A 13,012-nucleotide genomic window follows, 5' to 3' on the forward strand; every position below is an offset into this window, starting at 1 on the left:
CTTTATATACCCATGAAACCATTTCCACAATTCTTCTTCTTCTAGCGTTTGCCCTTCTTCCGTAGAATGAAGATATATCTCTCACCTACCAGATTTCCACATACTTCTTTTATAGTTCACCCATATTTTTTTCTACTTTGCTTTATTCAGAGTATAATTTTCAGTCTGTATAGTATTTGTCTTCCTCTTCTCCTCCCCACTGTTTGGTTTGTTTGTTTTGTTTTGTTATGATATGCTTTAACCAGAATACTGCTCATCTCTGACTGACTGATGGTGAGCCTGGGACCTCAGAGACTGAGACATGAAAGTCTGTTGTGTAACCCATTATGCTATCTCTGATCCGTCTGTATAGTTTATATATATATATATATATAATACTTTATATAATTATTTATTGATGAGAAGGATAGGAGGAGAGAGAGAGAGAACCAGACATCACTCTGGTACATGTGCTGCTGGGGATTGTACTCAGGACCTCATGCTTGAGAGTCTAACACTTCATCCACTGAGCCACCTCCCAGACCACCACAGTTTTTCTTTTTTATTCGTGGTTAATAGTAGACTACCAGACTGTAAGATTACAACATATAATTTTTTTTTCGCCTCCAAAGTTATCGCTGGGGCTCGATGCCAGCACTATGAATCTACTGCTCCTGGAGGCTATTTTTCCCATTTTGTTGCCTTTGTTATTGTTGTTATAGCTGTTGTTGTCGGATAGGACAGAGAATTCAAGAGAGGAAGGGAAGACAGAGAAGGGAGAGAAAGACACCTGCAGACCTGCTTCACTGCTTGTGAAGTGACCCCCCCCTGCAGGAAGAGAGCTGGGGGCTCAAACCGGGATCCTTATACGGGTCCTTGTGCTTTGTGCCATGTGCGCTTAACCTGCTGCACTACCGCCCAGCCCCTACTACATATAATTCCATACCACTCCCATCACCAGAGTTCTATATGTCTAGTTTTTTTTTTCACTGTGGCAAATTACAAAATTTATAATTTTAGCAGTCTTTAATTGTACAGCTCAGTAGTACTAAATTCATTTACATGGTTCTTTAACCCTTTACCCTCAACACTATCCATCTCCAGGATCTTTTTTTTTTTTTAAACTAAGCACTGCTCAGCTCTGATTTATGGTGGTGTGGGGGATTAAACCTGGGACCTGGAAGCATCAGGCATGAGAGTCTGTTTGTATAACCCTGTTTTCTATATATTTTATTAAAGTCACACTAATTTTCTTTTCTGCAATGTCTGATAAGCCATTAAACTCATCTGGCATATTTTTTACTTTAGATGTTATGTCCATCTCAGCATGTTGTATATAAGTCTAAAAGTTTTGGAGATGTCGGGGATTGTACCCAAGGCCTCATATGCGGAGCATGTCTTCTAGCGCCGAACTACCTTCTAGCTAAAATAACCCACTAAAACCTTTTTAAAAATTCTGTTCAACAAGGGCAACAAAAAAAATGAAAATAAATAAATAAATAAAATTTAAAAAATATTTTAAAAAGGGAGTCGGGCAGTAGTGCAGGTGGGTTAAGCGCAGGTGGTGCAAAGTGCAAGGACCGGTATAAAGATCCCGGTTCAAGCCCTCGGCTCCCCACCTGCAGAGGAGTCACTTGACCAGCAGTGAAGCAGGTCTGCAGGTATCTAACTTTCTCTCCCCCTCTCTGTTTTCCCCTCCTCTCTCTTATTTCTCTTTGTCCTATCCAACAACGATGACAGCAGTAACAACAACAATAATAACTAACAATAAAACAACAAGGGCAACAAAAGGGAATAAATAAATATTAAACTTTTTTTTTTTTAATTTTGTTTACTTCATGTGAGGTAAAAGATATATGAGAGAAAGGGAGGTCAGTGTATTACTCTGGCACATGCAGATCAAACAAGGAGCTTCAGGCACACAAGTCCTGTGCACTTGCCAACTGAGCTATTTTCCTGGTTGTGCAAAAAGAAAAACAAACTGTATCTCTAGTGTTGCTCAGTTACGTGGTGCCAGTGCTCAAAGCTAGAGCCTTGTGTTGGATAAGTTCCATGCTCTACTAGATGAACTATCTCCTGACCCCCATTTAAAATTTTGAATATATGTAATCAAATTCAGAATGATTTCAAGTTCAGAAATAATTATAATTCACAAGCACCAATTCTTAATTACAATTACTGATTTATGTGCTTAGCATGGGTTGTATTTTTCTGCTTCTTTGTATGCCTAGCAGTTGTGGGGAAGATCACTTCTGGGGGCTTTTGTTAGTGGTTTATCATTGGCAAACGCTAGAAGAAGAAGAAGTGGTTTATCAAATGTGGCAGGCTTATTAGGTAGATAAAGACCATGATGGGAAGTCAGGAGAAGAAGGCCAGCTAGAAGTGTAGCAAGAGCAGGAGTCCTTAAACTTAGTTCACCAGTGTTCAGCTACAACACATGTAGATCCTGGGACAAACAGTATCTCATGGTTCCAGGAAGAAAACAAAAGATGACCAGGTGATGGGCAAGCAGGAAGGAGTGAAGAAGAGGTGAAAAAAGGTTGAACTTCCGTCAGACACTTGTTTAACCTCCTATAACCAACATCCCTTGCGAGTTTACATCCTTTGCTATACATCATGATGTCAGCCATATGTTAATGATGTACATAGCCCATAATTCCTTTTACTTACGGACAATGTATTCTCAACATTGGACTAACTTTTTCAGATAGATGTAGACAGAGACTACAACACTAAAGCAAAGCTTCTGTTAGTGTCATGGTATTCTCATGTAGTATACTGTGCACTAGAACCTAGGTTGCTAATATAACAACTGGTGCCCTCCCAGGTGATTTTGTCTTGCTGGCCCAATGACAAATTTTTGATTGAATGTGAAACATTGTGAATTTCATCTTTCTGGGTATTTTTGTAATTAAGTTACTTAGAAACTGTTCCTTATGGGTCTTCCATACAAAATTTGTTAATGGGAGTTGGGTGGTAGCTCAATGGGTTAAGCACAAGTGGCGCGAAGCCCAAGAACCAGCGTAAGGATTCTGGTTTGAGCCCCCTGCTCCCCACCTGCAGGGGAGTCACTTCACAGGCGGTGAAGTACGTCTACAGATGCGTATCTTTCTCTACTCCTCTCTGTCTTCCCCTCCTCTCTCCATTTCTCTCTGTCCTATCCAACATGGACATCAATAATAGCTACAACAACAATAAAACAAGGGCAACAACAGGGTAAATAAATAAATAAGTATAAAAAATTTTTAATTAAAAAATTTTGTTATTATGCTAGATTAAAGTAGTGCTCAGTATACTGGGGGGAGGTATTTGTTTGTTTGGTTTTGTTTTGTTAGTGCTTGTGCCTGCACTATGACTCTACCACATCCCAGCAGCCATTATCCTTTTTTTTTTCTTTCTATTTTTATTTGACAGGACAGAGAGAAATTGAGAGTGAAGGGGAGGGAAAGACACCTGCAGACCTGCTTCACTGTTCATAAAGTGTTCCCCCTGTAGGTAGGCTTGAACAGGGGCTTGAACCCAGGTCCTTGCACATGATGATATGTGCGCTTAACTGGGTACACCACCACCTGGCCCTCAGTGCTGGTTATTTTCCACCACTGAGGCAAGATATTTCTGACTACTCTGTGCAAAACCTTATAAATTATGAGTTGGTATAATATGGATTATAGGAATAGGCACCATTCCTTTATGTGAGTGCATGGTGTTGATTGAAGAGGACAACACTAAGGAAGCCCTTATTATCTTTTATCCTTTTGGAAGGTTCTTTTTCTGGCATTGAGTAATCTGTACTTAGCTGAATACTTGAAGAGGCCCTCTGCGCATATCTCTGGAGTTCTCTGAACTCTGGCCTATGAACTTTAGCTACCTTGATGTTCCTGGACTCTCAGCCCTGTTTAACTCAGGGAGTTCTCTGGAATCTATATGCATTTTTCATTCCATTGCCTTGCTTGACTGTAAGCATTTGTTCAACTCATGCCATTCATTTCTTTATTCTTCAGAAGTCTTTTTTTTTTTTTTTTGCTTAATGTATTGTGTTTTAAAGAAATCATTCCTTCATATATCCTGTCTGTTATTTATGGTTATTTTAGGAAGAAGGGTAAATATGACCCCTTTTACTCCATATTTGCCCACAATGGAAACTTTTAGAAATGTGAATTTTTCAAAGTAATAAAAGACTACTTCAGGTTGTTCTGTGAGGTTTACCTCTGTGTGTATATTCTTCTTATAGCAAAGCGATTTCCCAAGAGAGACCTTTGAAGGCCCTAAACATGAAGTACTACGAAGATGTCTTTGTGCAGGCTATTTTAAAAATGTAGCTCGGAGGTAAGAAATATAAATGTGAAAGATGGGTTATTTGACTACAATATTCAGTTATTTAAGATTGAGGATTGAAGGTTTGATTTAATCCCTGGCAGTGATGAATTCTATGACAGTTAACCATTTTTATAATTGTTATTTGTGCAAGGCGAGTTATAGTCGTTCAGAGTGGAATGTTAAGAGTCCAAGTAAAAAGGGGATCTATGTAGGATAGTTTGTCAACATAGATTATCAGCGCCTAAACTGAGTGACTTTTTTTTTAATCACTTCCTTGGGAGGTTAATGGTTTATAGTACAGTTATTGACACATGGGTACTATTGCTCATCTCCCTGTGATACATGTTGGCAGAACACTCTGAGCCCTAACTTAGGTCCTCTTCCTTCATCATGCACCAGGACCCCAAAGTGTCCCCAACCAAAAATAACCTCCTCACCTTTCCTCCCTAGAGGAAAGGTGCAATACACCAAATCCAGTCCAGATTTTTTACTTTGTGTTTTCCCTTTCTGTCCTTATTTCTTACACTTGTGAAAACCAAACAGTGATGTCCCTGAGGAAGGATTGATTAGCATGGAGTGTCAGAAGTTGAGCAGGATAAAAAAAGCACTTAAATGGGAGTCATCTGGTATTAAAAGACTGTGATTATAGGGAAGAGGGCTTTTTTTTTTTTTAAAGAAAGGCATAATTGCTAGTGATGGGAGATTTGTCATACACAGGGGAATTGATCACATAATTAGACACATTAAGGATAATAGTGATAGGATTTAGAAAGGGATAAAATGAGAGTGGACCCTGTGGTGTTGGATTAGGATTTCAGATTATCGTTGTAAATTTATGGCTTTTAATATAGCTAGGTGGGTGAGCAGATGTGGAAATAAAAAGACATTATGGTGTATACTGCATTATTTATTTACATATATATTTAAATATTTGCACCCGTGGGTACACCCTAGTGCTGAGAGGGCCTGGGAGGAAATAGCAATGACTATACTTAGTACTCTGATCTTGACTTGGAATAGCCTTCTGCCACAGAAAGAAAGAAAGAAAGAAAGAAAGAAAGAAAGAAAGAAAGAAAGAAAGAAAGAAAGAAAGAAAGAAAGAGAGGAAATCCAGGAGTCCTTGGAGAAATAAATCTGGAGAAGTGCAAGATGAGCCCAGAAAAATCTTATTTTGCCCACACGCAAAGAAATAATGGAGTTTGAAGCTATGTCCGAAGCACATAAGAGTTTGAATAGGGGGAGTCGGGCGGTGGCGCAGTGGGTTAAGCGCACGTGGCGCAAAGCGTAGCGACCGGAGTAAGGATCCCGGTTTGAGCCCCCGGCTCCCCACCTGCAGGGGAGTCGCTTCACGGGCGGTGAAGCAGGTCTGCAGGTGTCTGTCTTTCTCTCCCCTCTCTCTCTGTCTTCCCCTCCTCTCTCCATTTCTCTCTGTCCTATCCAACAACAAAGCAACGTCAACAATGGCAATAATAGCCGCAACAAGGCTGCAACAACTAGGGCAACAAAAACGGGAAAAATGGCCTCCAGGAGCGGTGGATTCATGGTGCAGGCACCGAGCCCAGCGATCACCCTGGAGGAAAAAAAAAAAAAAAAAGAGTTTGAATAGGGCCCAGCTGGTCAAATTTGGGAAATGTAAGCCCCATGACAAATGACGGCAACAAAACCCACTGAAACAATGTGAAATCATGAGTCGAAATTCAAATAATTGAGCAAATTTAAAAGGTTAATAATTATTGGGAATTGGAATTGTTGGGTTACTGGAAAACCCAATGGCATATTTTCTCTTTTTCTGTGCAAAAATGTGTCATGACTTTTCCAACAATTCGATATTTGTATGTCTGAGCGCCTTTCTACAAGATTTTAGTTAATAAAAAGGGCAGAAGTACCTCTACAGCAGAGAAGGCTGACAGCTGCAATCAAAATCAGACAATCAAAGTGAGCATCATTAGTAATTAAACAAATGAAAATCATGTTCTTCTGGATAGGCTATCAATGAGAATAACACATCACTTTTGTGATATTCCTGCCAAAGTATGTAACCTAAATCCTGAAGCAAATAGAAACTATGGGGCATACTTAAAAAATAACTAGCTTAGGGAGTCCGGTGGTAGGTAGCATAGCAGGTTAAGTACACGTGGCGTGAAGTGCAAGGACCAGCATAAGGATCCTAGTTTGATCCCCCGGCTGCCCACCTACAGAGGGGTCGCTCCACAGGCGGTGAAGCAGGTCTGCAGGTGTCTATAAAAAAAGCAAGGGCAACAAAAGGGAAAATAAAAAAATAAATAACTAGCCTGTCTTTCTTTGCCTTTGTCTTCTATACACTTTGATGGTTGAATATCTTTATCAGTAATGATGTTATTACTTGTTATTGCATATTCTTGAAACAAATTACCATTAAAACTTTAAAATCTTGAGCCTAAGTCCACAAGTATATTGTAAACCATTACCTCCCCCCATAAAGGAAGAAAATTGAAATAATTTTAGGAATGCTTAAATACTAATGAGTTGAAGTTTTGCTTGGAAAAATCAATGTAGTAGGAAAAAAGAAGAGTTCAGTATTAGAAGGCTCTGAGTCTAATATTTAGTGGCTTGAATGATCAGATAACTATTTGGAGCCTCTTTTTCTCATCTGTAAAGTGAAGATATAGTACTACTTATTTAAGAAGCTCGTGAAGAGTAAATAAAATAACCTCTCCAAAAGCACTCTGCAGAAAGATTGATGCTAAGTAAGAACTTTCAGTAAATCAGACTGGCCAAAAACATCATAAAACCTAAATTTCCTTGAGTTAGATTCCGACAGTAAAAGCTTAAATTATTCTTTGTAAAAGTGGGACCACTCTAGTATAAAGTAAGAGATAAAGCATAATATAGTAGAAAGAATACTCATATTTAAATCAAAGGACTTATGCTTGCATTTGATTTCACTCTAACCTTGAAAAGACTAGCTGATCTATTACTATGTGAAACTCATACATTGTTTGAGATTTTGCTATGAAAGCATTTTGGAAATTCTAAAGCACAGATAGCATTTTTGTTTTTTTTAGATCTGTTGGGAGAACATTTTGCACAATGGATGGGCGTGGAAGCCCAGTTCACATTCATCCTTCCTCAGCAGTAAGTGCACTATTACTTATGTGTTTCTTAGAGTACCTTAGTATGTTTTTTTTTTTTAAATTTCTTTCTTGGGGAATTAATTTTTTATAGTTTGTACATGCACAACATTTCTCATTTTTCCACACAACAATACAACCCCCACTAGGTCCTCTGCCATCCTGTTCCAGGACCTGAACTCCCCCACCCTCCCACCTACCCCAGAGTCTTTTACTTTGGTGCAATACACCAACTCAAAGTTCAGCTTATTGTTTTCTCTTCTGATCTTGTTTTTCAACTTTTGCTTGTGAATGAGATCATCTCATATTCATCCTTCTGTTTCTGACTTATTTCACTTAACTTAATTTCTTCAAGCTCCAGCCAAGATGGGCTGAAAATGGTAAAATCACTATTTTTACTCTGAAGATGTCCAATAGTTCTAGTTTCTCTCTTCATTTAGCTCCTTTGTTTCTTTTTATTATCATTATTATTGTTGTTGTTTATTTATTAATGAGAAAGATAAGGGAGAGAGAGAAAGAAAGAACCAGACATCACTCTGGTACATGTGCTGCTGGGAATTGAATTCAGGACTTCATGCTTGAGAGTCTAGTGCCCTAGCCACTGCGCCACCTCCCGGACCACCTCCTTCGTTTATTGATTTTCTCCCTGGATGATCTGTCAAGTTGATAGAGTGGGGTATTTAAGTCCCCTACTATTACTGTGTTGCTGTTAATATATTGCTGTAGCTCTTTCAGTAGATGTTTGATATAGTGACATGGCCTCTCCTTGGGTGTATAGATGTTGATAATCATTAAGTCCTTTTGATTGAGCACTAAGTAATGTCAATCCCGATCTTTTTTTAAATTTTAATTAATTAATTTATTATTGGGTAGAGACAGAGAGATTGAGAGGGAAGGGGGAGATAGAAAGACAGAGAGACACCTGCAGCCCTGCTTCACCACTCATGAAGCTTTCCCCCTGCCAGGTGGGGACCAGGGGATTGAACCTGGGTCCTTGTGCACTGTAATGTGAGCACTTAGCCAGGTGCACCACTACCTGGCCCCCCATCCCTATCTTTTAAAATTTTATTTATTTTAAGGTCTATCATATCAGATATGAGGATAGCTGTTCCTGCCCCTTTTTTGTGGTCCATTGGCTTATATGGTAGTTTTCCATCGTTTCACTTTGAGTCTGTGTTTGTCTTGTTGAGTTAGGTGGAATTCCTGCAGACAACATATGGTTGGGTTGTGTTTTCTGATCTATCTTCCTACTCCGTGCCTTTTAATAGATGAATTCATGCCATTGGCATTTATTGATAGTATAGATTGAAGATATTTTAATGCCATTATTATAGATTTTTAGAGTGTTCTGATATATGGCATGTTTATGGTGATCTGATTGTTTATAAGAGACTTTTCAGAACTTTTTTCAGGGCAGGCTTGGTGATAGTTAATTCAACTGTTGCTTGTCTGAGAAGGTTTTTATGCCTCCATCTAGTCTGAATGACAGTCTAGCACAGGATACAGTAGTCTTGGTTGAAAGCCTTTCTCATTGAGCACTCGATAGATAATCTTGCCATCATTCTCTTCTGGCCTGTAGTGTTGGTGTGGAGAAATCTGCTGCTAATCTTATGGGTTTTCCTCTGTAAGTGACTCTTTTTTCTCTTGCAGCCTTCAGGATCCTTTTTTTATCCTTACTCCTTTTTATTCTAAAAATGATGTGTCTTGGTGTGTTTATAAGTCTGGGTTAATTCTGTTTGGGAACCTTTGGGCTTCTTGAACCTTTATGTCTTTTATGTTGTCTAAACTAGGGAAGTTCTCATCTATTATGTCCTGTAGAGTGCTGTCTTCCCCTCCCTCTCTTTCTTCCTCTGGTAAGCCTATAATGCACATATTATTTCTCTTGAAGTCATCCCATATGTCTCTATTGTTGTTTCAGTATCTCTTAATCTTTTTTTGAGATCTATTAACTTCTTTGTTAGTTTTCACTAATTTATCCTCAATCTTGCTAATTCTGTTTTCTGTCTCATTCATTCTATTCTCTCTCCCCTCTGTTGTTTTCTATGGCTCAGATATTTTGTTACTCTTTTCTGGTACCTGTTCAGCTAGTTGTGCTCTTAGCTCAGCTATTTCAACTTTCAGCTCTCTAATTACCTGGAGATAGTGTGCTGTCTTTCAGAGTCTCATTTCTTGTTTCTACATTTCTAATGACAATTCTTGCAAACTCTTTCCTCACTTCTGTGACTAATTCCTCTGCTAGCGTTTGGATGTTGATTTCACTCTGCCTTTGGGGGGCTCTTAGTAGACTTTTGTCCTGGTTCTCCAGTGTTTCTCCTTGGTTTAACCATTATTATAGTGTGTTATGAGGTCCTTTTCTCAGTACTTTTAAGTCCACTGATCACTCTTGCCTTGATTGATTTGTGTCTAAAGGTGGAGGGTAGGTAGCATAATGGTTATGGAAACAGACTCTCATGCCTGAGGCTTCAAAGTCCCAGGTCCAATCCCCTGCACCACCATAAGCCAGAGCTGAACAGTGCTCTGGTAAAAAAAAAAAAAAAAAAAAAAAAAAAAGTAAGGTACTTAAAGAGTTCACAGTTGTGGAAATTAACAGTTGTTTCAATGTTATTTCAGTCCCTGAGTTGAAGGACAGTGGCTGGTAAAGCCTCTTTTGTTCTTTTTCTACCCTGTAGGCTATGGTAGCCTGAGGGCTTTTTACCTTTAAGTAGGTTTTTTAGCTTAAGCACTCACTCCTGACCAAGAGATAAGGCAGAGTCGGGGAGAGATAGCACAGTGTTTATGCAGAGACTCCCACACCCGGAGGATCCAAAGTTCTGGACTCAATTCAGCTTCTCTGCCAAGCCGGGTAGCACTGCTGGGCCCTGTGAGTTTCTAAAAGTCCCATTTATAGTCTGTAGGTTCTGAGGCAATTATTCACCATGTTCTCATCAAGAGAACAATGTGGAAAGAAAAGACTCCCACTATACAGCCCCACCACTAGACCACTGGGGTGTAGATCTTCTCCTGAGTTTCCTGGTCAGTTCTCAGCCTCCTGATGTCAGCACAGGGCTTCCCCCTTGCTGCTCCAGCCTCTGAGGGCAGTAGCAAATGGAGACTCATAGTTGCATTTGGTGAGTTTTAGGGGGAGTCCTCTCCTCCCTTCAGCAATCTTTTTGTTGGTAAAACAGAGTGGAGGTGATGCCTCAACTCGAAAACTGCCAGACTGTTACCAACCGCTCGGGAGTAGATATGGGCTTTAGCCCCAGGAACCTCTCCTTAGGCTCCTCTCTGTCCACGAGCTACATGTTTTTACTCACTGGTGACTTGGTGAGTTCCCAAAGTACTCCCAGTCTCTTCTTGTGGCAGTCTCAGGTGATCTTTGATATTCCTTGTTCTTTAGAGAAGTTTCTAAACTGAGTAGAGCTGGAGGTCTGGGCAGAGTTGTGGTCTCTGGATGCTCTGGTGATTTGGTGGGTTCCCAAAGTAGTTCTAGTCCTGTCTTGTTGCGGTCCCAGGTGGTCTCCTTTGATATTCCTAGTTGACTGAGGAGAGAGGAGAGAAACAGAGCTGCTGCTACTCTGTAGCTCCGCCTCTGGAAGACTCCCTTAGGATGTATTTTATATGATTTTTTTATTAGTGATTTAGTATTGGTTTACAAAATTACAAGGTAACAGGGGTACAACTCCACACTGTTCCCACCACCAGAGTTCTATATCTTCATTCCTTCTATTGGAAATTGCAGTGGTTCTCCCAAGGTCATACATGCATTGACTATTATTTCTATAACTATCTTCCTATCTATCTTATCTATCTATATATATTTTTTTAATTTATTCTTTTTTTTTTTTGCCCATTTTGCTTTCTTTCTAAGGCACACTTAACATCTATAACTATTTTTGTCTTTCCTTTTTTCCCTCTTCTCTCTTTGCATTCTGATGGAATTAGGTTTCAGAGGCCTGTAGTTGTCTTCCCATAGCATTTCTCCCCTCTTGCGAGTATGAGCCAAAAATTTTTTTGGAGTGCAGAATATAGGAGTTCTGGCTTCTGTAATTGCTTCTCTGAGTACAGGAGAAAGAGCACCAGAGCATCACTCTAGCAAAGGCAATACCTGGGATTTATTTAATAATTTAGGACCTTGGGAGTCGGGCGGTAACACGATGGGTTAAGCGCACGTGGCGCAAAGCGAAAGGACCAGTGTAAGGATCTTGGTTCGAGCCCCCGGCTCCCCACCTGCAGGGGAGTCGCTTCACAAGTGGTGAAGCAGGTCTGCAGGTGTCTATCTTTCTCTCCCCCTCTCTGTCTTCCCCCTCCTCTCTCCATTTCTCTCTGTTCTATCCAACAACAACAACATCAATAACAACAACAATAAAACAAAAAGGGCAACAAAATGGGAAATAAATATTACAAATAAAATTAAATTAATAAAATAATGTAGAACCTTATGCTTAAAAGTACAACACTTTATCCACTACATCACCTCCAATGCTGCAACACCTTTTTATATTAATTTTATATGTTAATTTTATTTATGTATGTATTATTAATACTTTTGTCCTGACCTTGGTTGGAATCTAAGTGTTGAGTAGGATGAGTCAGGGAAGGAGGGAGGAATGTCACATAGTTGAAACTTGGGAGACAGAGTCAGAAAGGGAGAACACAGGCTAAAACTTGGATTGGGGGGGAAAGGCTTGGAAAAGGGCTTGGGCTCCTAGGTTGGAGGTTGAGAGGATTTTGCAGACACCCATGTTGTGGAGCTGGAAGTAGAGCCCATGTGTAGACAATTATTCTGTAAACCATTAACCTAATAAAATGGGAGGGGAATCCTCTCCGTTTTTTAATTGGGCTGTTTAGTGAGCTCTTTGTATATTCTGGTTATTATGTCAGAGGACATAAATAGGGAAGGAAGGTGAAAACTTGCATTGCAATACTAGGTAAATAGCACACTCAATACCTTATTTTTAATAAAGAAATTTATAAAGGTGTAAAAATAAGTAATATACAAATGTCTTCTACTTTATACTTGGTAGTTAGGTTTAACATATATGTGATGCTGTAGAAATACTGGCTTGACCCATGCCTTTGATTTTTATTAAATAATATAAGAATTAATATTCAAGAGTTTGGGTTATTACTATTTGCTTGTCTAATGTAGAACCAGGCAGGTTATTGCATTATCATCCTTCAGTGAGGTTTTTTTTGTGTGTTTGTACGTGTAGCTTCATGAACAAGAAACCAAACTTGAATGGATCATTTTTCATGAAGTATTAGTTACCACTAAAGTCTACGCAAGAATTGTGTGTCCAATTCGTTATGAATGGGTGAGAGACTTGCTACCCAAGCTGCATGAATTTAATGCCCATGATTTGAGCAGTGTGGCCCGACATGAAATGAGAGAAGATGCCAGAAGGAGATGGGCAGATAAGGAAAATGGAAAGCATCTAGAGGGTGAGTGAATCACTTGTTCTAGTGATATCTAATGGTATAATAAGTTTAGGTAGTATAAATGTCCATATTGTCATATAATTATAGGAATGTTGTTGTGAGGCTTAGATTCTGCCTCAGAATGCAGAGTGGTCATGAGTCTCAGACTTGTTTGACTTCTTTCTTCCAGTTAAATTCCTCTGCCAGCA

General features: G+C 39.4%; 1 protein-coding gene across 1 annotated transcript in view; it reads left to right on the plus strand.

Annotated features, from left to right (window-relative positions):
* The window catches only part of DHX40 (DEAH-box helicase 40), a 47,447-nt gene that overhangs the window by 31,710 nt on the left and 2,725 nt on the right, over window positions 1–13,012 (plus strand). The window contains exons 15-17 of the mRNA XM_016192768.2: window positions 4,211–4,305; window positions 7,341–7,410; window positions 12,599–12,827. Of these exons, the coding sequence (XP_016048254.1) occupies window positions 4,211–4,305; window positions 7,341–7,410; window positions 12,599–12,827 (394 nt within the window). The remainder of the gene's footprint in view (window positions 1–4,210; window positions 4,306–7,340; window positions 7,411–12,598; window positions 12,828–13,012) is intronic.

The sequence above is a fragment of the Erinaceus europaeus genome, chromosome 12 (assembly GCF_950295315.1).
Source record: "Erinaceus europaeus chromosome 12, mEriEur2.1, whole genome shotgun sequence".
NCBI classification, from domain to species: domain Eukaryota; kingdom Metazoa; phylum Chordata; class Mammalia; order Eulipotyphla; family Erinaceidae; genus Erinaceus; species Erinaceus europaeus.